This window comes from Phyllostomus discolor, chromosome 2 (assembly GCF_004126475.2).
Source record: "Phyllostomus discolor isolate MPI-MPIP mPhyDis1 chromosome 2, mPhyDis1.pri.v3, whole genome shotgun sequence".
Classification (NCBI taxonomy): Eukaryota; Metazoa; Chordata; class Mammalia; order Chiroptera; family Phyllostomidae; genus Phyllostomus; species Phyllostomus discolor.
The window spans coordinates 125,870,865-125,896,065 of NC_040904.2; the positions used below are offsets into that span (position 1 = coordinate 125,870,865).

General features: G+C 41.8%; 1 protein-coding gene and 1 non-coding gene across 9 annotated transcripts in view; one reads left to right on the top strand and one right to left on the bottom strand.

Annotated features, from left to right (window-relative positions):
- Positions 1-25,201, bottom strand: part of CRACR2A (calcium release activated channel regulator 2A) — a 139,277-nt gene that overhangs the window by 63,939 nt on the left and 50,137 nt on the right. For 7 of the 8 annotated variants that reach the window (XM_036018540.1, XM_036018537.1, XM_036018536.1 and 4 more), the window contains one exon: positions 7,774-8,024. In XM_036018540.1, coding sequence (XP_035874433.1) covers positions 7,774-7,989 — 216 coding nt within the window. In that variant the 5' untranslated portion in view covers positions 7,990-8,024. Of the gene's footprint in view, positions 1-7,773; positions 8,025-22,215; positions 22,480-25,201 lie in introns of those variants that run through there. The other variant, XM_036018542.1, reaches the window with a different exon arrangement.
- Positions 9,871-10,020, top strand: LOC114514252. The gene has a single exon (XR_003685978.1). It is a non-coding gene; the product is annotated as a small nucleolar RNA SNORA67 (small nucleolar RNA).

Sequence of the window (25,201 nt, forward strand, 5' to 3'; positions counted from 1 at the left end):
GTGGGAACCGCATAAGCTCCCTTCATCCCTCTGAGTGACCTCTACCCACCACACCAGTCTGTGCCCTGAATTTGCTCCCTGATGGCTCTCAACTAATACCTGATAAGTTGTTAACTGCCACTAGCTGAAGGTATAAGTCCCCCAAGAGTATTTGTGTTTTAAAGGGAACCTGGACAAGACGGTATGTGAGGAGGTCATAAACACAGACCTGAGTCCTGGGCTGGTTAGGACCACACCAGGATGGAAGGGCAGGGGCCAACTGATGAGCTGAGCTCCGGGTGCTGCCCTCTGGCCTTCTGCCTGATGTGCAGTGGCCTCACACCATGGCTAATTTGCATAGTTGAAGCAACTGTCCTCTTATACTCTAATAATTTAAGTCTCCAAATGAAGACCCCCCAAGGATATAGCCCAGTTGACCCTTCCCTTACCCCCCAGTTAACCAAAGGACAATAGCTCAGAATAGCCTGCAGATATAAAAGTGACTAACAGCTGAAGACAATGAACACAGGACTGCAGGGAGGATATACACACTCATCTGGACCCCACCCCCCCAAAAAGCTGTCAGGTGTGAAAGTCTGTAACATAACATGCAAGAATACTTAGCTTGATACCATGGCAATCTGCTAGCTGATAAGCCATAACATTTAATTTGGCAGGTATGTGCACTCAGGGAGACTAAGATGCATTACAAAGTGGGAAGACAGAATCATGTGAAAGCCATTAGAAGAACTGACTTAAACATGAATGATTTTTTTAAGGGGAGTAAGGGTATGTGCAAAAATTCTAGAAGTGCATCTGCTTTAGCATAAAACAGAATCTCTGGCTTACCAACAATCCATAAACCAGCTGTCTCAAAAGCCACAGGAAGAGAATGGGGAGTGAGGAGTCAATTTTGCAAGCAAGAAATTTATTAGCTCCACTGAAACAAAAGGCATCACATTGGAGGTGGGGTGAAAACCCCAGCTCCTGCCTCACCCAGAATGGGTGGAAATATCCTTCTTCCCTCCCCACCCTCAGCCTAGGGTTGCTGGACCTGGTATGAAATGTGGCATCTCACACTGTGCTGGAGCTGGAAGTGGGCTGGAAGGAAACATCAGAGGTTGGTGGGATCCTCGGCTTGGCTTTTTTACTCAAGCCACCCATGCATGGCACCTTTTCTGTTGTTAGGGTGGACCAGGAAAAGCTATGTCATACCCCACCTTAGGCACTCTTCCTGCATCTAACAGCACTCCACACAACAAATCCTTCCCATTATCTAATTCCAGTCTTGCTACTACATCTCAAACCCAGTTTCCCCTTTCTGTTGTCAGTGAATATGGGGAGAGCAATATTATATCTTCCAAGTAATTCCTACTCTTTTTTTAATCCTCACCCAAGGATATATTTATTGATATTTAGAGAGAGAGAAACTGATGTTGAGAGAGAAACACTGAGCTGGTTGTCTCCTGTACATGCCCCAATTGGGGACTGAACCCACAACCTAAGTATGCCCTGACTGGGGATCAAACCAGCAACCCTTTTTTTTTTAGCATACAGGATGACCCTTTAACTGGCTGAGCCACCCGGTCAGGGCAATTCCTACTCTTCATATCCTGGCAAATTAGTACTGAGTGCTTCTTCAGCCTTCCCTGAAAGCTGCACCATGCCAGATTCTGTAAGCTGTCTTTATTGGTCCTACTTTAAAAATTCTTTAGTCTTAATAACCATAATTATCCCCTATTTATCTTTATTCTCAGGGCCTGCAGAGCCATGTAAAATCAGCTTATTCAGGTCCTGTCCCCTGGGTACCTAGTGTGCTGTCTATGGACAAGATGATACATTCCACTGTGGGGAAAACCTGTGAGGCTCTGACATTTGCCTAAAGTCACGGTGGAGACCAGCACTGGGATGAAGACTCAATTTCCCATTCAGGGCTCCCACTATATCCAAAGGTCCTCTGATGGAACATTCTCTAACTCCTTGTCTGCTTACCATTCTGAACCTGCCCACCTACCACCAAAAGTCTATGTGGCCAGCACCACCACTCACTGGCCTTGCAGAAATCCTATTCACTTTCCACCACCTGGAAGGGCAGGTGTGGAGAGAAGGGACCCAGGGGGATGTCAGCTTGCTCTATTCCCATGGCCCACAGCCCCACCAGCTCTTCAGAACCTTGTGACTTCTATAAACAGTGGCCTCCATCCACTGCCTTCAGGTTAACCCTAAACCCCTCTTCCCTCTCAGTAAGGCTGGAAGTAGCTCCAGCCTTACTTCCTCAGTAAGCCCCTGTGTCCTCTAGGTTAGGATATGCAGGTTCCCCAAAGCCATTTCTCTCATTCATAAGTCTCATCTCAGTTTGTATTTTACGTACTATAGATGTGATTCACTGATGAAAGTCTGCTCCTTCAGTGGACTGGAAGCTGAGAGAAGGAGCCCCATTTATTTTTCCTTACTACTGTGTCCTCAGGATCTAGCCCAGTGCTGACAAACATGGAGTATTTAGATATTTGTTGAATAAGTGAGTGACTAAGAGTCATCGCAGGGGATCCTGAAGTCCCATTTCTGGAGCACTGGTCTAGACTCCTGCCCAGCACTACTGCAGATTCCCGGGCAAGGTCTGAAAAATGGGGATGTGGACCAGGGTGCAGTAGTGCAGCAGCAGTGCTGAGGTCTCAGCTCCCAGAGCCAGAGGAAATGCTATCTTCTGCTGCACTGTCGCCAGACCCTCTACCTTCCTGGTCACTAGCTCAGTAACATGCCTTAAAGCAAATGTTTGCACTGCTTTAAACACATCTAAGGGAATACTCATTACACAGGAGAGCTCCATCTTTATAGCCAGAATGAAAGTCTCCCTCCTTCTGAGGCTTCCACAGCATCCTGTTCAGACCTCTGTCCCAGCACCAACTGCTCTCTTGCCTGTGGTATGGCTGAACTTCCAGAACCAAATACCTTCACAGTGAGAATGTGAGGTCTAGGAGGCAGCATCTGCTTTTTTTCTGCTTTGTGGTTTAATGTACTTGGTTCCAGCTGATTACTTGGTGTAGACTAGGGTTTCTCAACCTCTGCACTATTGACATCTTAGGATGGAGAATTCTTTTTTTGGAAGCAGAGTAAAGATGGAGCTGTAATGTGCACTATAGGATATTTAGTGCACATTAAATATCCTATAGTGCACATGGATGTTACCTACTAGATGCCAGTAGCACCTTCCTCTCCAGTTGTTTCAATTAAAAATGTCTGTAGCTATTGCCAAATGTCTTGAAAGAGGCACAGTTGCCCTCACTCATTCAGACTGGACACAAAAAAGAAGAGTGACAGCTAGATACAAATGGAAGGTGCCTTTGTCAGCAGAAAAGCCCTTTGTTTATCTCTGAAGGAGGACAGAGGACTTGCACTTAAAACCACAGCCTGACGGTGCAGCCACTGTGGAAAACAGTAGCGCAGCCCCACAAAAGACTAAACATGGAATTATTATACTATGTAATGGTATAGTACAGTAATTCCACGTCTGGGTATATCCTCAAAATAATTGAAAGCAGGAAGTTGAAGAATATTTATATGCCTATGTTCACAGCACTATTATTCATAGTCAAAGATGTGAAGCAACCCAAGAGCCCACTGACCGGTGAATAGAAAAACAAAATGAGGTGTGCACATACAATGGAATATCATCCAGCCATAATAAGGAAGGATATTCGGACATATGCTCTGGTGTGGGTGAACCTTGAAGATATTTTGCTAAGTGAACAACGCAGTCACAAAAGGGCAAGCACTGTGTAGCCCCACTTACATGAGGTTCCCGGAGTACTGGAACTCACAGACAGAAAGCAGGATGGTGGCTGCCAGGATTGGCGGGAAGGGCAGTGGGGACTTAGTGTGCAATGGGCACAGAGTTTCTATTTTGCACGATGAAAGGGTTCTGGAGATGGATGGTGGTGATGGCTGCACAAGAGTGAACATATTGAACACCACTGAGCTATACACTTAAATTTTTTTTAAATGATCAATTTTACGTTATGTACATTTTACCACAATTTTAAAAATTTTAAGTGCTCCACCTGCATCTGCTCATGCATTCTCTTCTAACGCTGGGAGGTACTATGATAATTCACAGGGGAGAAGCTATGGCCAGAGGGTGTTGAGACATACAAACTCACAATGCTAGTAAGTTACAGATTCAGGATTAAAACTTAAAACTCAGGTCAATTTACAAAGAAAAAAAAAACCTCTTAAAAGTCTTCTTGTTAACCTGAATCAGGAGTCAGCTAACTTTTGGTATAAACTTTACACCGAATAGCACATATTAGGCTTTGCAGGCCCTTTGGTCTTTGGCCCAACTGCTCAACTGCCGTTGGAGTGTGAAAGCTGCTGTGCCCAGTATGTAACTGAGTGAGCACACTGTGTTCCAGCACAACTGACCTGCAAGAGCAGGTGCTGGGCCAGATCTGGCTGGTCTGCCAGTTCCTAGATGATTCTTAAGAGTTGGGCTGAGCCAGGAGCTCTAGGAGGTGGGTAATCATTTTACTGCTCTAAAATATGAAGGAAACAGGGTTTTTTTAGTCTGTAGGTTTCCTCAGAGAGAACGCCCCCCATCTCCCTCCCCCAGCTGCAGGAGTCCCTTTGTGCCTGGCAGCCTGGCCCTTTCATGTCCCTCTGTCCCTGTGAGGCAGGACTGATTCTCAGTCTGGACCCTCAGCCCTCTGGAGCCCTCCACTTCTCTAGAGCAGGGGTCCCCAACCTCTGGGCCCTGAGACAGTACCAGTCCAGGCCTGTTAGGAACCAGGCCACTCAGTAGGAGGTGAGCTTGAATGTAATGCGCTTGAATCATCCTGAAACCATCCCCCTCATCCCAGTCTGTGGAAAATTTGTCTTCCACGAACTGGTCCCTGGTGCCCAAAAGGTTGGGGACTGCTGCTCTAGGGACTGCACAGACCTCACCTTGAAAAGCAATCTGTACCCCAGTTCTTCCTGGAGTGATCCCTTGGAACCCACAGAGCTTTCTTGGGAAGGAGGGAGTGAAGTCTGAGGGGCAATGGGCAGAGTTGGGGACTCTCAAACTGCTGCCTAAACTCTGTTCACACAGGTCAGGGGCAGGGGCCACTGTCTGCTGTCACGGTCTGCTGTCTGCACATGGATCCAAGCAGAGGGCAGCTTACAGCCCTGTCCTCTCTGCAGCTCACCTCAGCTACCCCAGGGACCTCAAAGGAGAAAGGAGTCTCCTGGCCCTGGTCCTTTCCTTTTGTGCTCTCTGCTTCATCAGAGCAGACAGACCACCTCCTGCTGGGGCTCAGCCCCTGTGGCTGTCTCCCCATCTGTCAGAGGACTGCGAAGTCCACCTCACTCTCTGCATGGACTTTTGTTAATCAGGAGAACAGAGAACAAGAGTACTGGGGGAGGAGCTTAACTTTCCCATTCATGTTTTAAAAGAACAGCAAACTCTCTGTAACTTTGTTCCAACTCGGCCTCTCTGCCTGCCTCCTCCAGCCCCTAGGTTCTTCCTCTCACATGGCCCACGGTGGCTTTTTCCTTGAGAGCTGTTCTCTGCTCTAAAGGCCCTTTCCTGGTGGCTGAACTTTTCTGTATAGACACTGTGAACTCTTCTCCCTCCAGTTCCTGTGAGGCTGTGCTAGGAGCTGAAGGTGAGAAATGTGGTGGTGGCCAGGAGCTGGCCACCAACCATAGGGTCAACGACCACCCTGCAAAGGAGCTGCAGGTGGGAGTGACAGGCAGCAGGCAGCTGTCTGTAGGTCCTGCCCAGGAGAAGCGAGGGGCGTGTGGACTTTACACAGCCAGCCCAGGGTCCACAGTGCGAGGTGACTGCTCTTCACTCATCCCTTTCCAATCAGTCTTTCTCCAGACATGACCAGCGAAAGCATCAGAGAGGTGCTAAATGACATGTTTTATTCTCTCTTGATAGCACTTTCTTAGTCTGAAAAAATGAAAAATGTCACATGCTTCATTGTCCACAGTTACACCGAAATTTCAGACAGCTAAGGAGCTGGTAGAAGTAAGTGCCAGATGGGATGTCCATCCCCTTTCCTGCTGCCTGGGTTGAGGACTGAGGGAGGAACACGGAGGAGGGACGTAGCTGGGTTGGTATCTCTGGCCTCAATGATTCTGAATCCATGCCGCGTCAAATACAAATAATTTAACAATTCACCCTTGGCAGCTTAGTTTCCCCTGCCTCTCCCTCCCTTCGTTAAGGAATGGGCTTCAGTGAAGATTAACGGGGGTCTCTACAGAGAGTTGCACTGTGCTTGTGGCCCAGAATGACCCTCAGGGCATGTGAATCCCCTTTTCGTTCTTTCTAGAGGGGACAAGCAAAAGTAAAGGATGCCGCTGAAGCTATACCACAGGCAGCACTACCACAGACCTGTGAGGGAAGTCTGTCACCGCTTTCCACAAAACACACCAAACCTGGCCTTCCACGTGAGGTGGGACTTAGGGAATGAGTTTCAGTGACAAAAATTTATTGAGGGGTCAATTACTAAAAACAAGGGTGGTCCGAGCTCACTTGCAGGCTTGGTTTCCCAGGTGTTTTCCCTCCATTTGTGCAACTGCTAGATGGTAGAAGGGTGCTGGGAAAGCCTGAAAACACCACCCTCTGGGGTCAGGACAGAATGGCTGGCCACTTCTTAGCCTCCACGCCTTGTGAGTCCCACATGTGAGCAGTGGTGGGACTGATATTAATGAGGTCTACATTTCATTGCCAACTTAGTGTACTCTGAAAACCTACACTTCAAAAAAGAAAACCTTCAAAAATGAAAGCCATCCTAGGTCTTTCTCCTAACAGTACAGCTAGCTTTCCCTCCAAGAATGCTCTTGACAAAGCAAGTGCTGACAAGATGTGGAGAAGAGATGCTTTCACAGAGCCCTAGTGGAGCCTACATTTTATTTACTCGCATTGAGGTGAAATCACAGCTGCGGTGTAAGAGACTTAAGTGAGACACCAAGAAGAACCTTTTGACACTAAAGGTGGAAAGACATTGGACCAGGGGTGAGCAGACCACACCGTGGGCTATAAACTAGACCTACTCCATTTCTGTATGACCAGTGAACTAAGAATGCTTCAGTAAAATAATTGGTGATGCCTGAAAATTATATAAAATTCAAATTTGTGTCTGTAAAGTTTCATTGGAACAGAGCCTGTCTCATTCATTTACGTTTTGGGTGTGGCTGTGGTGCAGAGCTGAGTAGTCAGGATAAAGACCGCTTGGCCCATAAAGCCTGAAATACTTACTCTCTGGCCCTTACAGACAAAATTCGCTGAGCCCTGCACTAGGCAATGGCATGTACCAAGGATCTGCAATCTGTCTCTCTGGAAACGCTTACATATGGGGTTGAATGTAGCTGGGTTTCAGGGTAAGGGACAGATGAGATGAGCTCCAGAAACGCCTTCCTCCTGGGTCCTGCATCCGACACACACGGCACCTCACAGGAAGGACTTCGGCAGAGTTCAGGGCTTTGTTGTGAAGCAACAAGTCAGTGCCTTTCTACCTTTGTTTCAGAAGGTTCTTCACCATCTCTTACTCAACTACCTTATGTTGCTATCACTCTCTTCCCAGCCCCGGGGAGTTACTGAGTCAGAGAGGGGAAAGAACCCCCGAGTATGACAGCAAGTAAAGGTCAGAAAAAAAGGAAACCAGGAGAGTTTGAATTGATACCCCCTTATAGGGAAGAGCTGATGGCATCTCTTCTCTTAAAGACATCATCTCCAATGGGGCAAGTGCTAACCTGAGGCAGTGAAACCCAGGTGATTTGGCATTCCAGGTGGACAGCTGGAGCCCCTCTTACCTGCATATCCCTCCTGGCGATGAAGCCCTTGCCCTCTGTGTCGCAGGTCTGGAAGAATTCCTGTGCCTTCCTCAGCATGGCCAGCTCTGCCTGCACTGATTCCTGGCTCTCCTTACACTCCAGGTTGTCCAGGGGACCCAGGAAGGCCCCACTCCCCTTTAGTCCCTGAGCAGGTCTTTGGGGTCTAGAGACCACTCTCTGGTCAGGCGTAGCCATCCAGGTTTGTCAGTTTCCTCAGTTCTTTTCAGATCCTGAGAATGGAAGGTGAGAGAGAGGTGGGTGTGCTGGGGATGAAGTGAGGCTGAGAAAGAATGACAGGGGACTTGAGAACGGCTCGCCAGTGTGCCCCAGCATCTCTTAGCAACCACCTCTTAATTAGCAGATGCTCAGGACAAGGGGAAGTGTGGCATGATCGCTAATAGATTGGCCAGCCCATCAAAGAGAAAAGAGATGTGGGGTGGGGGAACAGACATTTCCCAATTGAAAGGAAGTTGGTAGAGCAAGCCTGAAAATAATATCTCCAAATTTTAACAAACAACAAAACAGATTCTGATAGACCAGCTACCATTTATAGAGACCACTGTATCAGGGAAAGGTCTCTACATATAGTTTGTCATTTATTTTTCTCATCTTTCTGAAATAAATATTATCATCTCCATTTTATTGAGGCTCAGAGAGGTTGAGTGACTTGACCGAGGCCACACAGCAGTTTGTACAAATTTTTGTTTTAAATGCAAGATCATCTAACTTGTATTTGATATTAATCCCACACTCTCCTGACCTCTCAGCATTGCCAAGGGTGGAGGGATCCCCTCACTCAGATGCACTCTCTCCTGTATCCCTCACAATCAACAAATCTTAGCCTCTACCACAGACCTGCTGGGGCTGCAATGGATGGATGAGAAACTGCACTCTGTCCTATGGATCTTCCTGCGGTACTGAGCTTCCCAGGCCTGGTTTGGCAACACCCAAGGCTGTCTTCAGCCAACAGAGAATCACAAATCATACACCTTGATCAGGTTCTTAGAGCCCCACAAATAGCTGTTTCAGAAGATGCGCTGCAATGTGATGTCATGGAAAGGCACGAAAAGCTGGGCTTGTAGTCTAGACACTGCTGCTACTAAGAGACCTTGAACAAGTGACCTGCCTGGACCTCCATTTCCTCATCTGTATAATGAGAATACTGAGCCTGGCATCTTTAAGGGCACATTTTACTCTGACAGTCTGAAAAATTGGGTTAATGTGATCAAAGAAAGTCTCAGTATCATTGTGTTTTTCCATCTAAAGATTTTTGAGAAGTAGACTAGGTCAAATTTCAAATTCGTGATAACATTTGAATTAAAAAATATAGATGTGCACTGTAATGCATTTGTGGGAAACTGGAGAGAGTGTAGTCCTAAATCACAGCTCCTACATCCATGGTTAGAAGAAAGGCAGAAAATCACTGTGTCACCAGGTGGGCTTCTCTGACTGTTAGAGCCTGGGCCTCTGGCTCAGGTAGACCATGAATCCAAGGTCATCTATTATTTCAGTCAATACCTTCCACCTACAAGATTTGTTAAGAGCTGTGGGCTTGAAGCTGAAGACTGCCTCTGGCCTCAGGAAAGGACCCCTCAGAACAGTCTGGGCAAGGCGGAGCAGGCTCACCTTCTCACTGCTCGATGAAGAAGGAACTCCCACCCTGACTCCTCTAATCGGCCTCCCACTCAGGAAATGGTCTTTTTCTTCATCCCTACATGGTGTGGATGGCCCATCACCTGATCATAAGCAGATTTAACATTTAATTCTGTCTTTTCCAGAGGGAACTGCCTTGAGTGGAAGTCCCCAGAGAGCAGGGCTGTGTCTGTGTGGTTAATTGCATTGCCTAGCACAACTATGTGCAATGCTGAGTGTAGGGAGGACTTTTGGATAATGATAGTGGTAAATACACAGTGTGAGCAGAACAGTTACAGTCTTCCTGCTGTCTGCAAGGTCTCTGCCATCCCGTAGGCCCTACCTCATTCCCATCTGCTGTTCTCAGGACAGTAGACTAATAATACCTGTCATTCCTTGAGGGATTTGCCTTGCTAGGCCCCTAACCTATTTCATCCTATTGAAACCTGACATCCTTCCACAAGGTAAGTAGGATTAAGATTCCTGCCCCTCTTCAGGAAAGTAGCAACTTGGGATAAAATCTGGCATGCCTCAGCTTTTCAGGGCAGAAGGTCATGTGTAATTTCCTTTGCCTTCCTTTGGCTGCCTACAAGGAAGGAAGGAAGGAAGGAAGGAAGGAAGGAAGGAAGGAAGGAAGGAAGGAAGGGAGGGAGGGAGGAAGAAAAGAAAAGATGCCTGTCACAGAGATGAGAAAACAGTTTGTGGTAGGTTAAATAACTCGGATCAAGGTCTAGTACTGTTAGAGACCTCTTGAACTTACTGTACTATATTGCCTTCTTATCATGGGTCCCAGCTGTGGGCCTGCTCTTCACAGTCTACTCATCCCCAACTGATAATAACCTAAGTCATCTCCCAGAGGCATGCTCATCACTTTAACATTATTCATTCATTCATTCATTCATTCATTCATATCTATTGATTCCACGTTGCAGGCTCTAAGCTAATACTGAGAAATGGAAACATGAATAAAACAGGAGCCCCAACCTCAATGACTAAGTATCTAATGATGGAATTTTAGTCATAGTGACTGGCAGTAACAGAAGGTATTTTGGGTTGGATCCCTCCTCCATATCCTTCAAAATAGACTATATAGCAATCATCTACTACTGACAGGCTGTGTGATTCAACTGAGTCCCTGAACTAGCCTGGGCATGGGAATTAGCAGAGATGATCTCTCAGTTCTAGGTCTGAATCTCTCTCTGGCACTCTGCCTTCCCTGGCCCATGTTGCAAGTGATACATGTTATGAAAGGGCCAATCCAAGAGTTCTAAAGAAGCCAGCTATGAGCTTGGCTACTTTGTCTTATTTAATTTTTAACCTCAGTTCTTAGCCCTGAATATGGCATAGGGTAGGTGCTCATTGATTGTTTGCTGAATGAAGATCAATTTTTTGCTAAATTCTTTTGCAAGGAGGCCTGAAAACACATGTATTTTAGTCATGTAGTTCTATATCCAGGATTTTTGTTTCTAATCTCATGAAGAATAAGCCCAGACTTCTGCTTCCAGAAAAGATGGAATTATAGAGACTATATTTACCCTCCCAGTTGAAATAATAAAAAATCCAGACAAAATACATTTTTAAAAATGGTTTTCAAGACACTGGACATCAGGCAATAAAGAGCAGAGCTGAGACTAGAGTAAGCTGAGTGAGGCTCCTAAAGTACAAAGAAAGTTACAAGAGGCATTTACTCTCAGGCGCTAGCTCTTTATTTGTAAAACTCTGTCAGTGTCTTCTTAAGTGTGAGGTAAAAGCCCTGATCAGTGTGGCTCAGTTGGTTGGGAATCATCCCACAAACTGAAAGGTTGCCAGTTTGATTCCCAGTGAGGGCACATGCAAGAGGCAACCAATTGATGTTTCTCTCCCTTGCTTTTTCCCTTCCTTCCCCTCTCTTTAGAATCAATATTTAAAAAAAATAGGAGATAAAAAATTTAAAGAGGATCCAAAATTTAAAGAGGAATCTACTTTAAAAAATATGTATGTGAGCATGATTACTTTCTAAAATTTTGCACTGTAGGGGCCACACTTACCTCACCCTAGACCAAGCCCTGTCCTTGAGACATGGGAAACTAAACAAAATAAGCCCCATTATTGCCTAAGGTGTTTTTAGGTCATGGCACAGGAAGGGGAACCCAACCAGAGCCTGGAAAATTCCCTAAGCTGAGAAAACCCAACTACACACTACCTACAAGAAATGTACTTTAAACATAAAGACACAAATAGGTTAAAAGTTAAAGACTGGAAAAATATATACCATCTTAACACTAGTCAAGAGAAAGCTGCATGTTAATATCAGGAAAAGTGGATTCTAGAACAAAGAATATTAATGAAGACAAAGTCATTTCACAATGATAAAGAAGTCAATTCATCAAAAGGACATAACAGTCCTAAATACTTATGCCCCTAATAACTGTGTTTTAAAATGATGAAACAAAAATTTATAGAACCACAAGGAGAAAGAGACAAATCCACAAATCATATTCAAACATTTCAATAGCTCTCTATTAACAATTAATAAAATAAGTAGACACAAATCAGGTAAGGATACAGAAGATTTGAACAACAATGTCAACTATCTTGACCTAATTGACATTTATAGAACACTCCACTCAACAAAAGCTGAATATATTTTATTTGCAAGTGTACATGGAATATTTAACAAGACATTCCATATTTTGGCCCATAAAACAAGTTTCAATAAATTTTAAAGAATTCAAGTCATGCAAAGTATGTCATCTGATCCCAAAGGAATTATGTTAGAACCAGTAACCAGTAACAGAAAGACCTCTGGAAAATCCTCAAATACATGAAAACTATGAACCCCACTTCTTAATAACCCATTTCAGTCAAAGAAGAACTTAGTTCAGTTAAAGAAATAAATAGGAAAATTAAAATATTTTGAACTAAATTTAAAAAGCACAATATATCAATTTTGTAGAATATTACTAAAGCAGTACTCAAGAAAAAATTTATAGCACTAAACATATATACACACACACACACGTACAAAAAAAAGGTCCCAAATCAATGACCTCAGCTTTTACCCTATGAAACTAGAAAAAGAAGAGCAAATTAAACACAAAATAAGGAGGAAAAATCAATAAATATCAGAGCAGAAATTAATGAAATAGAAAACAATAAAGAAAAATAGAAAAAAATTAAGAAACTAAAAGCTGGCTATTTTAGAATATCAGGAAAGAGAGAAAACACAAATTATAATATCAGGAATTTGAAAAGTAAAACCATTACAAATTCTACAGGCATTAAAAGGCTAAAAAAGGAATATTATAAACAACTTTATACCAATAAACTTGATTATTTAGATAAAATGGACAAATTCCTTTGAAAACATTAAATATCAAAAAAGAAATAAAGTACATGAATAATATTATATTGTATTTTTTAAATTAACCCAGCAGTTAAAAATCTTTCTACAAAAGCTTAGAGGACCAGGTACCTACATTGATAAATTCTACCAAATATTAAAAGAAAAATATTACAAATATAAAAAGAAAAATACCAATTCTACACAAACTCTTCCAGAAAATTGAAGATGACATAGTTCCTAACATATTCTATGGGGTCAAGATTCCTCTGATACCAAAACTGGGCAAAGACATTAAAAGAAAAGTAAAATATAGGCCAATAGCCCTCATGAGCATAAATGCAAAAACTTCTTTAGAAAATTTTAAAATATTGAAACCAACACCACATAGAAAACAAACAATACATCCTGACCAAGTTAGGGTTTATCCTAGGAATGCAAGAATAGTTTAACATTTGAAAATTAATAACATAACTCACCATATTAACAACTTAAAAAAAGACAAACTTTATGATCATCTCAATAGATGTGGGAAAAGCATTTGACAAAACACAACTGCCACTCCAGATAAAAACTCTCAGAAAACCAGGAATGTAAAAGAAATTTGTCCAACCTGAAAAAGGGCATCTATCAAAAAACTAACAGCTAACATCATACTTCATCAAGAAAAAACAAATGCTTTCCCCTATGATCAAGAAAAATATAAGAATGTCTGTTCTTACCACTTCTATTCAACATTATGTTGGAGATTCTAGCCAGTTCAATGAGGCAAGAAAAAAAAGGTCCAGATTGGAAAGGAAGAAGTAAATTGTTTTTATTCCTAGACAATATTATTGTTTATATAGAAAATCTGGTGAAGTCCACCAAAAGCTACTAGGACTAATCTGTGACTTTGACAAGGTTAAAGGATACAAGTTCTCTGTATAAAAATCAATTGTATTTCTGTGTACCAGCAACAAAAAGTTGAAGTTAAAATAAAAATATGATTTAAAATAGCACCAGAATTATGAAATACTTAGGGATATATCTGACAAAAAATATGTAATACCTGTACACTGAAAGCTATAAAATATTGATAAGGAAAATCAAAGACAGAAATAAATGGAGATATATGCAGGTTCATGAACTGGAATACTCAATACTATTAAGATGTCATTTGTCTTTAAATTCATGTATAGATTCATCTCAATCCAAATAAAAACACCAGCAGGATTTTTTTGTTTTATAAATTGACAAGCCAATCTAAAATTTTTATAGAAATACAAAGACTTAGAATAGCCAAAAGAGTTATGAAAAAGAACAAAATCGGAAGACTAAAACTACTTGATTTCAAGACATTAATCTATAGTAATCAAGACAGTGTGGGATCCCCGGGCTAAGATGGCCTCGGAGTAGGAAGGAGCAGATTCGGCTTCCCTCTGCTCAGGGGAGAAAATCCTGACCAATCTATGGAGTAGAGAAGCAAGCAACCAATATACTTCAGCATATGTGAAAATAGGGGACCAAGGATTGTGGTGGAACCGAAAAACCGGACCCTAAGAAGAGTGCTGCAACAAGGTAGGGTCCCGGGGACCAGCGCATCATCCGGGGGCTGCAGCCCCAGGCCCAGGGCCCACTGCTGGGTTTGCCACAGAGTCCTTGGGAGAGAGCCAGGACAACTACTCCCTCCCTAGCCAAACAAGGTCTGAGTGGCACTGGGAGGAATCCAGGTGCTAGCAAACACACAAGGGCTGTGAGCACCTTTGGAGGCTGTGGGCACTGGAGAGGCTGGGTCGCGCAGCAGGCCCCAACCCCCACAGTCACCGGTCTGGCTGGAGAGTTGGGCAGCAGGAGAAGCCAGGCCACTGTGTGGAGAGGCAGGCTTGAACAGGAGGAATTTCTCAAGAGGAAGGAGTGAATAGACAGACACTGTTTGGGGAATTCTCCTAAAGTGATTAGTCGCTCCAGCCTCCCTGCCACCTAGCCGTGGGCGCGCAGGCACGTATGCAGGGAGAGCATCCCCGCACCCCAGTCCACAGCAGTAACCCTGGGGAAAGACCTGATTCCCACACCCAGGGCGCAAGGCTGAAGAGCCACGTTAGCTTCCCAGACAGTGAGGGAGCCAGTGCGAGCTCCGCTGACCTAGGAAGAAAAGCCATGCCAATCACCCCTCAGCCTGCCACAGCCAACAAGAGCAGAAAAACCGGTTTGGCCACTCTGAAACCAAGAGACTTTTTAATTTGATTCTATTTTTTTAACAATTTTTTATTTTTTATTTTTATTGTTTTTATTCTCTTGTGATTTCTTTTTCCTCTCTTTCCTGAATTCTTGTTTTATTCCTTCCTCCTTCCTTTCTTCCAATTTTATCTCTTCTTCCTTCCTTCATCTGCCTTTTCTATTTTTACTTTTTAAATTTTTTTCTAAATACCTACAAGTGAGACAAAATCCTGGATCTGTGAAAAGACCAAAGATGAACCAAAAGAAGGGGCATCACAACAGCTGGGACAGTGAGACAAATTTCACTCTGCTATTACAGAGAACCTGCAATTTATTGCATATTTGTATTATTATTATTTTTCCAGTATTCTTACATCTTTTTAAATAGTATTTTTGTATCCCCTTTCTTTTTGTATAGTCTGCTTTGCTAGGCTTGGTATATTGTATGACCTGACAGCTTTCCCCTCATATCTCTTTCCATACTGTATTGCTAATCTACTGTCCTTTAACTCACCTGTGTCCCATTAGCACACTACTCAAGGTTCTGTACTCCCTATTCTTGTTACCTAGATCTCATAGATTCTGTCATATGATTGTTGCCATAATATTATTGTAAATAACTGCTGTTCCATGCAATTGTAATTACTTCACAACACCCCCCCCCCAACAGATCTTAGCCCATTTCACAGTTTCTTGAACTCTATTACTGTAGTGGTTAACTCTATTCTCTCACACACTACACCTATTTACTATCCTTTACTCTCACCTTACTTCAGAATCTGACCTCCCACAACCTCCCTGCTTTATAGATCCAACTCACAACCCTTCCTTCCTCAACAAGAATCTTATCTTCTTTCCATCCTTTCAAAAAATCAGCTAGCTCGGTGAAAGATCATGGTTAACACTATACATACTCAAAGGATCTCCTATCTCTTCCCTACTTGCTACTACTGTAAATATCATAGAATTCTCTGTTGCTGTCTTAAACCATTTTGCCTTCCCCCTCCAACTGATAACAAAAAAGAATAGGTGGAGGCGGTGAACACCAGGATACCCACTGGAAGAGGAAACCCAACAACAAAGGAACCACTAACAGATAACAACAGAAGAAGGTGAAGGAGGGAGTGGTAACCACACAAACCTCAATCCAGGACCTATCTGGAAATACAACTAAACAGTAGAGACAGTACCCAATACAAACAACTGAACAAGAGCAAGAGAGAATTCTTTAAACCTTATACACACGGAAGAACCAGCTTCAACACAACCTGCCCTCACGAGCACAACAAAATACAGGAGGTGGTGGACAGAGTGACCCTCATTTAACCAGCTGGTGGGAAGGAACCACCAAAGAAAGACTCAACAACAATCAAAACCCAAAGGCAAACACACAGCCAACTTAAATGACAGCCCAAGACCAGTGATCTTGGGAGATCAAGGAAACTGCACCACTGAAACTCACTGCTATTCTACTAAAGAAGTTCACACCACAAACCCAGGGAGCCAGAACAGATTAATTTAAGAAGCTGAGGCTAACAAGGAGAGTCTCACAAACAATGAGAAGACAAAGAAACAATCCCCAAATGAAAGGAAAGGAGGAAGCCTCAGAAAGAATGCTAAATGAAATAGAAGCAATTCAGCTATCAGATATCGAGTTCAAAGCAATGATCATTAGCAAGCTCAATGAGCTCACAATGAGCTACCAGAAACTACAGGGAAGCTACAATGAACTCACTGAAAACTACATCAGCATGAAAAAGGAAATAGAAACTCTCAACAAGGGCCAAGAGGAAATGAAGAATACAATTTCTGAATTGAAGAACACAGTAGAAAGAATGAAAAGCAGGATCGATGAAGCAGAAGATCGGATCAGTGAGCTAGAGGACAAAGCAGAAGAAAACACTCAGAAAGAACAAGAAAAGGAAAAGAGGCTCAGAAAAAATGAAGAGGGATTAAGAGAAATGCAAGACAATATGAAACGTAATAATATCTGTATAATAGGGATACCAGAAAGAGAAGAAGAAGAGCAAGGGATAGAAAACCTATTTGAAAAAGTAATGATGGAAAACTTCCCTAATTTGATGAGAGAAAAAGTCACACAAATCCAGGAAACACAGAGTGTCCCAATCAAGAGGAACCCAAAGAGGCCCACCTCAACACACATCATAATTAAAATGGCAAAATTTCAAGACAGAGAGAATCTTAAAGGCAGCAAGGGAGAAACAGGAAGTAACATACAAGGGAGCCCCAATAAGGCTAACAGCTGACTTCTCAATGGAAACACTCCAAGCCAGAAGAGAATAGCAAGAAATATTCCAAGTAATGAGAACCAGAGGTCTGCAACCAAGGCTACTTTACCCAGCAAGGCTCTCAATCAAGATAGAAGGCCAAATAAGAAGCTTCTCAGACAAAAGAAGTCTAAAAGAATACACCTCCACTAAACCAGCTCTGCAAGAGATGCTAAAGGGACTGCTTTAAGGAAAGAAAGGAAAAGAGAGAGAGAGGAACACACGTACATAAAAGACAATGAATAAGTACCTATCAGTAATAACCTTAAACGTAAATGGGTTAAATGTTCCAATCAAAAGACTTAGAATAGCTGATTGAATAAGAAAACATGACCCACACATATGCTGCCTACAAGAGACCAACCTCAGGATAAAAGACCTGCACAGGCTGAAAGTGAAGGGCTGGAAACAAATTTTCCAAGCAAATGGACAGGAAAAAAAAGCCGGAGTAGCAATATTCATATCAGACAAAATAGACTTCCAAAAAAGGACCATAAAGAGAGACCCAGAAGGTCATTTCATAATACTCAAGGGAAGAATCCACCAAGAAGAAATAAATATTGTAAATATATATGCACCCAACATAGGAGCACCCAAATACATAAAGAAAATCTTAGAGGACTTCAAGAAAGATATTGACAGCAACACAATTATTGTGGGAGATTTTAACACCCCACTATCAAAAATGGACAGATCTTCCAAACAAAACATCAACAAAGATATTGCGGCATTGAACAATACCCTAGATGAAATGAACTTTACTGATATATACAGAACCCTCCATCCCAAAGAAGCTAAATACACATTCTTTTCAAATGTACATGGAACATTTTCAAAGATTAACCACATGATAGGACACAAAACAAGCCTCAACAATTTTAAAAAAATTGAAATCATACCAAGCATTTTCTCAGATCACAAGGGACTGAAGCTAGAAACCAACCCCAAGGGAAAAACAAAACAAAACACTCAAAATCATGGAGATTAAATAGCATGCGATTAAACAATGAATGGGTCAAGAATGATATTAGGGAAGAAATCAAAAGGTTTTTGGAAACAAATGAAAACAAACTCACAACAACCCAAAACTTATGGGACACAGCCAAGGCAGTCCTGAGAGGGAAGTTCATAGAGATACAGGCCCACCTAAAAAAGTCAGAAACATTTCAAACAAACAGCCTAACCCTATGTCTACAAGAACTCAAGGAACAACAACAAAGGTAGCCCAGAGCAAGCAGAAGGAAGGAAATAACCAAGATCAGAGCAGAATTAAATGACATAGAGACTAAAAGCACAATTCTAAGGATCAATGAATCGAAGAGCTGGTTCTCTGAAAAGATAAGCAAAATTGACAAGCCTTTAAGCAGACTCATCAAGAAAAAAAGAAAGAAAACCCAAATAAACACAATCAGAAATGAAAGAGGAGAGATTACAACAGACACCCCAGAAATACACAGGATTGTAAGAAATTACTATGAAGAACTGTATGCCAAGAAATTTGAAAACCTAGATGAAATGGACAAATTTCTAGAAAAATATAATCTTCCAAAATTCAATGGAAAAGAAGCAGAGAGCCTGAACAAACCAATAACAGCAAAAGAAATTGAAGCAGTAATCAAAAAACTCCCAACACACAAAATCCCTTGACTAGATGGTTTCACAGGAGAATTCTACAAGGCATTTAAGGAAGAGCTAACCCCTATCCTTCACAGACTATTCCAAAAGATCCAAAAAGATGGAAGACTCCCAAACTCTTTATGAGGCCAACATCATCCTAATTCCAACACCAGATAAAGACACAACAAAGAAAGAAAACTTCAGGCCAATATCGCTGATGAACATTGACACTAAAATCCTCAACAAAATACTGGCAAACCGCATCCAACAGTACCTTAAAAAGATCATACACCATGACCAAGTGGGATTCATTCCAGGGATGCAAGGATGGTACAATATTCGCAAATCAGTAAATGTAATACATCACATAAACAAAAGCAAAGACAGAAACCACATGATCATATCAATAGATGCAGAAAAAGCATTTGATAAGGTACAGCACCCATTTATGATAAAAACACTCAGTAAAGTGGGAATAGAGGGAGCATTCCTCAACATAATAAAGGCCATATATGAGAGACCTACAGCCAACATCATACTCAATGGGCAAAAATTAAAATCTTTTCCACTAAGAACAGGAACAAGACAAAGATGTCCACTTTCACCACTGCTATTCAATATAGTACTGGAAGTTTTAGCCACAGTGATCAGACAAGAAAAAAGAAATAAAAGGCATCCAAATCGGAAAGGAGGAAACAAAACTGTCACTGTTTGCAGATGACATGATAAGGTACATAGAAAATCCTATAGACTCCACCAAAAAACTGCTTGACCTAATAAATGAATTTGGCAAAACAGCAGGATACAGAGTCAATATCCAGAAATCAAAGGCATTTCTGTACACCAACAATGAAACAGCAGAAGCAGAAAGCAAGAAAAAAATCCCATTTGAAATAGCAAAAAGAAAAATAAAATACCTAGGAATAAACCTAACCAAAGAGGTAAAAGACTTGTATTCAGAAAACTACATAACACTGAGGAAAGAAATCAAGGAAGACACAAACAAATGGAAACATATACCGTGTTCATGGATTGGAAGAATTAATATCATCAAAATGTCCATACTACCAAAAGCAATTTACACATTCAATGCAATACCTATTAAGGAACCAATGGCTTATTTCACAGACATAGAACAAACACTTCAAAAATTTATATGGAACCATAAACGACCCTGAATAGCTGCTGCAATTTTGAGAAAGAAGAGTAAAGTAGGAGGGATCACAATACCCGACACTAAACTATACTACAAGGCCACTGTAATCAAAACAGCCTGGTACTGGCATAAAAACAGGCACATGGACCAATGGAACAGAACAGAGAGCCCAGAAATACACGCAAGTCTCTACAGTCAATTAATATTTGACAAAGGAAGCAGCAACATAAAATGGAATAAAAATAGCCTCTTCAACAAATGGTGTTGGGAGAACTGGACAGCCACGTGCAAAAAAATGAAACTTGAGCACCAACTTACACCATATACAAAAATAAATTCAAGGTGGATAAAAGACTTAAATATAAACTGTGACACCATTAAAGTCTTAGAAGAGAACGTAGGTAGGAAAATCTCAGATATTTCACACAGAAGCTTTTTTACTGACATGTCTCCTAGAGCAAGGGACATAAAGGAAAGAATAAATAAATGGGATCTCATAAAAATAAAAAGCTTTTGCACAGCTAAAGAAAACAGTATCAAAATAAAAAGAGAACCAACTGTATGGGAAAACATATTTGCCAATGATACATCAGACAAAGGTTTAATCTCCAAAATATATAAAGAACTTACACGACTCCACTCTAAGAAGACGAGCAACCCAATTAAAAAATGGGCAAAGGACTTGAACAGACACTTCTCCAAGGAGGACATACAGAAGATCCAAAGACACATAAAACAATGTTCAATATTGCTAGCTATCAGAGAGATGCAGATTAAAACCACAATGAGATACCACTTTACACCAGTCAGAATGGCCATGATAAACAAAGCAACAAACAACAAGTATTGGAGAGGTTGTGGAGAAAAAGGGGACCCTAGTGCACTGTTGGTGGGACTGCAGACTGGTACAACCACTATGGAAAGCGCTATGGAACTTCCTCAGAAAACTAAAAATGGATCTGCCTTTTGACCCTGCAATTCCACTGCTGGGACTATATCCTAAGAACACTAAAACACCAATACAAAAGAACCTTTGCACCCCGATGTTCATAGCAGCACAATTTACAATGGCTAGGTGGTAGAAGCAACATAGATGCCCATCAGTAAATGAATGGATCAAAAAACTATGGTACATTTACACAATGGAATTCTATGCAGCAGAAAGAAAGAAGGAGCTCCTACCCTTTGCAACAGAATGGATGGAGCTGGGAAGCATTATGCTAAGTGAAACAAGCCAGGCAGTGAAAGACAAATACCATATGATCTCACCTTTAACAGGAACCTAAACAACAAAACAAAGAAACAAGCAAAATATAACCAAAGACACTGAAATAGAGGATAGGCTGACAGTGACCAGAGGGGAGAGAAGAGGGAATTTCAGGGGAGAATGGGAAGGGTTTACAGGAACAAATTTAAAGGACACATGGACAAAAACTAGGGGGAGGGTGGTAATGGGAGGGAAGTGGGGAGGTTTGGGTGGGTGGGCTGGAATGGGAGTAAAGGGGAGAAAACTACTTGAACAATGATTAAAATAAAATAAAATAAAATAAAATAAAAATAAAATTTTAAAAAATGACTTAAAAAAAGACAGCGTGGGATCAGCAGAAAAAACAGGAAAATAGATGCATGAAATAGAATTTAGAATACAGAATCAAAAATAGATTTGTATATATAATTGATTTTTGACAAAGAGGCAAAGTCAATACAGCAGAGAAAGGATAATCTTTTCAGCAAATGGTACTAGAGTAATTGGATATCTATTTGCAAAAAGAATTTCAATCCATGCATTAAGCCATATATAAAATTGACTCAAAATGGATCACAGACCTAAATGTAAAATCTAAATATATAAACCTTCAAAAAGAGAATATCTTTGTGACCCTAATAATTTTGGCTTTATCAAAATTTAAAATTTCTATTGTTTGAAAGATAGCATTTAAGCCACAGACTGGAAAAAATATTTGCAAAGCATATATCTGATAGAGTATTTTGATCTAGAGTATATAAAGAACTTTCAAAACATAAGAAAATAACTTAATTTTTAAAATAGGCAGAACATTTGAACAGGCACATGATCAAATAAGATATATGGATATCAAATAACTACAGGAAAATGTCCCACATCATTAGTCATAAGGGACATACAATTTAAATCACAATGAAAGAGCAGCACACACTTAATTGGAATAGCTAAAATAAAAAAGACTGACCATAACGACTCTTGGTAAGGATGTGGCATGACTGGATGGCACTCTCCTGCATTGCTGGTGGGAAAGTAGAATGGTACGATCCCTTTGGAAAGCATTTGTCAGTTTGTTTAAAAAGCCAAACAAACTTCTACCTCATGATCCATCCACCCCACTTCTAAATATTTACCCAAGAGATCAAAGAATATATCCACACAAAGATTTGTACATGACTATTTACAGAAGCTTTAGCTATAGTAGCCAAAACAACAGAAATGCTCACCAGCAGAATGGTGGTGTATGCATACAATGGAATGCTACTCCCAGTAATGGGAAGGCACAATTTATTGATCCAAGCAACAAAATAATCATGTGCATGAAAGAAGCCAGACAAAAAAGAGGACATACTATTTGATTTCATTTACATGAAATTATAAAAAATGAAGACAAACTATAGTGACAGAAAAGAGAGAAGGGAGGAGAGGGTGAAAAGGAGGGATTGCAAATGAATGGGAGGAAACTTTGGGGGGTGTGGGTATGTTTACAATCTTAACTGTGGTAATAGTTTCATGGAGATATGTACATACACATACATAAACACACATATGTACAAACATATAGCAAAATTTACCAAATTGTATATGTTAAATAAGTGCAGGTTATGTATGTCAATAGCTCAATAAACCTATTTTAAAACAATAAAATAAGTCCAGGACTTGCAAATGTAACACTGCCTGTTGCATTTCATCTCAGGAGCTTGATACCTCCTTTTACATTCAACTCTAGCAAGCCAGAAATGGCTGAAAATTAAGTAATTTCCTGGTAAAAACCCTCAGGTCCTCTGGAAAAAAAAAAGGGAGCAGGCAGAGGCTCTCCTGAAGCCCATTCCCATACTGTGCGTTCAGCCCCCCTTTCTCTTACTCCTTGGTTTGGCCTTTGCACAGCATCTGTGGGTTTTCCAAAGGGAACGGAAGACTAAACAACGGAAGTGCTCTACTTTCATTTCAAAATAAAATGGAAGCCCTGTGACGGGCTCTGCTATTATCACTTTTGGCTGGAGACAGGTTTCCATCTCAAAGAGTTTTTAGATCCAACAGACAGCATACCTACAAAAGAGAAATGGTGGGGTATGGTCCCAGGCAAAGGGAAAAGGCCATGACCATCACAAAGGGGACAGACACTATTTTTTTTATCTGCCTGTCTTCCTCAGAGCATGCAGACCACTCTTCTCCCTCCAGAGTGATTATACAAAAGACTTTAAATACAGATGGAAATTATCAAGCCCTCAACCATTTCCAGGAACATTGCCCAGACTTCCAAAGTAATTCTGACAGCTTAGTAACTGTTGCAATCAGAAAGTTCACAGATCAAATCTAAACCCCTCCTAAAGGTTCTAAGCTAATTTCCCCCTCTGGGTTCAGAGGAGATGGGGAACAGCTGGTAGCTCCTTCCACACCACACCCCTTGCAAACTTGAAAGAAGCTACTAATCCACCTTGAATCTCTCCTGCAGCTGACAGCTAGGAAATCAAATACCCCAAAGCATCTTCCATTCAAATCTCCTTAACTACCCAGCTCCATGGAGGAATGCTCCATATGCAGCAGAAGCCCAAGTCTCTACCATTAACTCTGAGTTGGCAGTGCCACACAAAGGCAGAGACAGGTGGTCTTGTCAAAATGCAGAGGACGCAGGAGAGTTGCTGAGTGAAAGGTTTCAAAGGCAGCTCCAGTAAGAACGGGTGTGAAATATGCACAGGGAATGGTGCATGGTGGGCCCCCTGGGAAGGAGCGAGTTAAGGAAGAATCAAGACCCCAGATGGAAGGTGTATAAACTTCCTAGGACTGCTGGCTTTAAACAACAGAAACTTATTCTCTCACTGCTCTGGGGCCAGAAGTCCAAAATCAAGGTGTCAGCACGGTGATAGTCCCAATGAGGCACTGGGTGGAATGTCTCCTTGCCTCTTCTTGACTCTAAGGGGTGGCCAGCAGTCCTTGGTGTTCTTTAGCTTGCAGCCATATCACTCCTCTAATCTCTGCCTCTATCCTCACACAGTGTTCTCTCCTCCTGTGTCTCTATTTACCTAGTCTTCCTCTTCTAATAAGAACACCTGTCATATTGGAGTATAGGTCCATCCTAATGATCTCATCTTAACGTGACTATTACACTTACAATAAGTTCACATTCTCAGGTACTAGGGCTTAGAACTTCACCATATGTTTTTATGGGTGACACAATTCAACCCTTAACAGGTAATGCCACAGAAGACCTTGAGACAAAGCTGTTAGTGGTTTTGTTACCATTAATATTTAGCTACATATTAATAAAACAAAGGGGAGCAAAGTGTATTAGATACTGAGCTTAATAAACTGGAGAGCATAAACCTGTTTGCTTCACCAGGAAGCTACAACTTTACACCCTAGGGGATTACAGCATTGCTCCACAAAGGGGATTAATTCTCCTCCCTTCTCCACTCACTCCATTACTGGATTATTGGTAGGGGGGTGCCCAGTGGGAGGTGCTGGATCATAGAGACCTGTCAGTCTAACTAAGGGGTATAAACCTATCAAGAGCCCATGAAAGTTTGGGAAGTTGATTGCTTATTTTGAAAAAGGTCCATCCCAAACCCAAGCCAATATAGTCACAAGGAGCAAAGAAGTTCTCTTGTTCAGGAACCTGCACTTGCCCTGTGCACTTGCACATTCTCTCTCCATAGCCATGTGGCCATAGCAGCTGCATTGTGGAAGCCACAAGGACTCCACCACTGGAGCAGCTGAGAGCAAGTTTATCTACCTGGATGGGGACGGAGACCACTTATCAGCCACCTGTGGGCTCCAAAAGGACCAAGTGCTCGTTCTCTCTCTCTCTGTCTCTCTCTGCCTCTCTCTCTCTCTTTTCCCTCTCTCCACCCACTCCCACCTGATAATGCACCCAGCCATGCATTTATGCATTCTCTTTCACCCAGAAGCACGTGACCAGGTGGGTCTAGCAGCTACCAGAGCCTGCAGCAGAC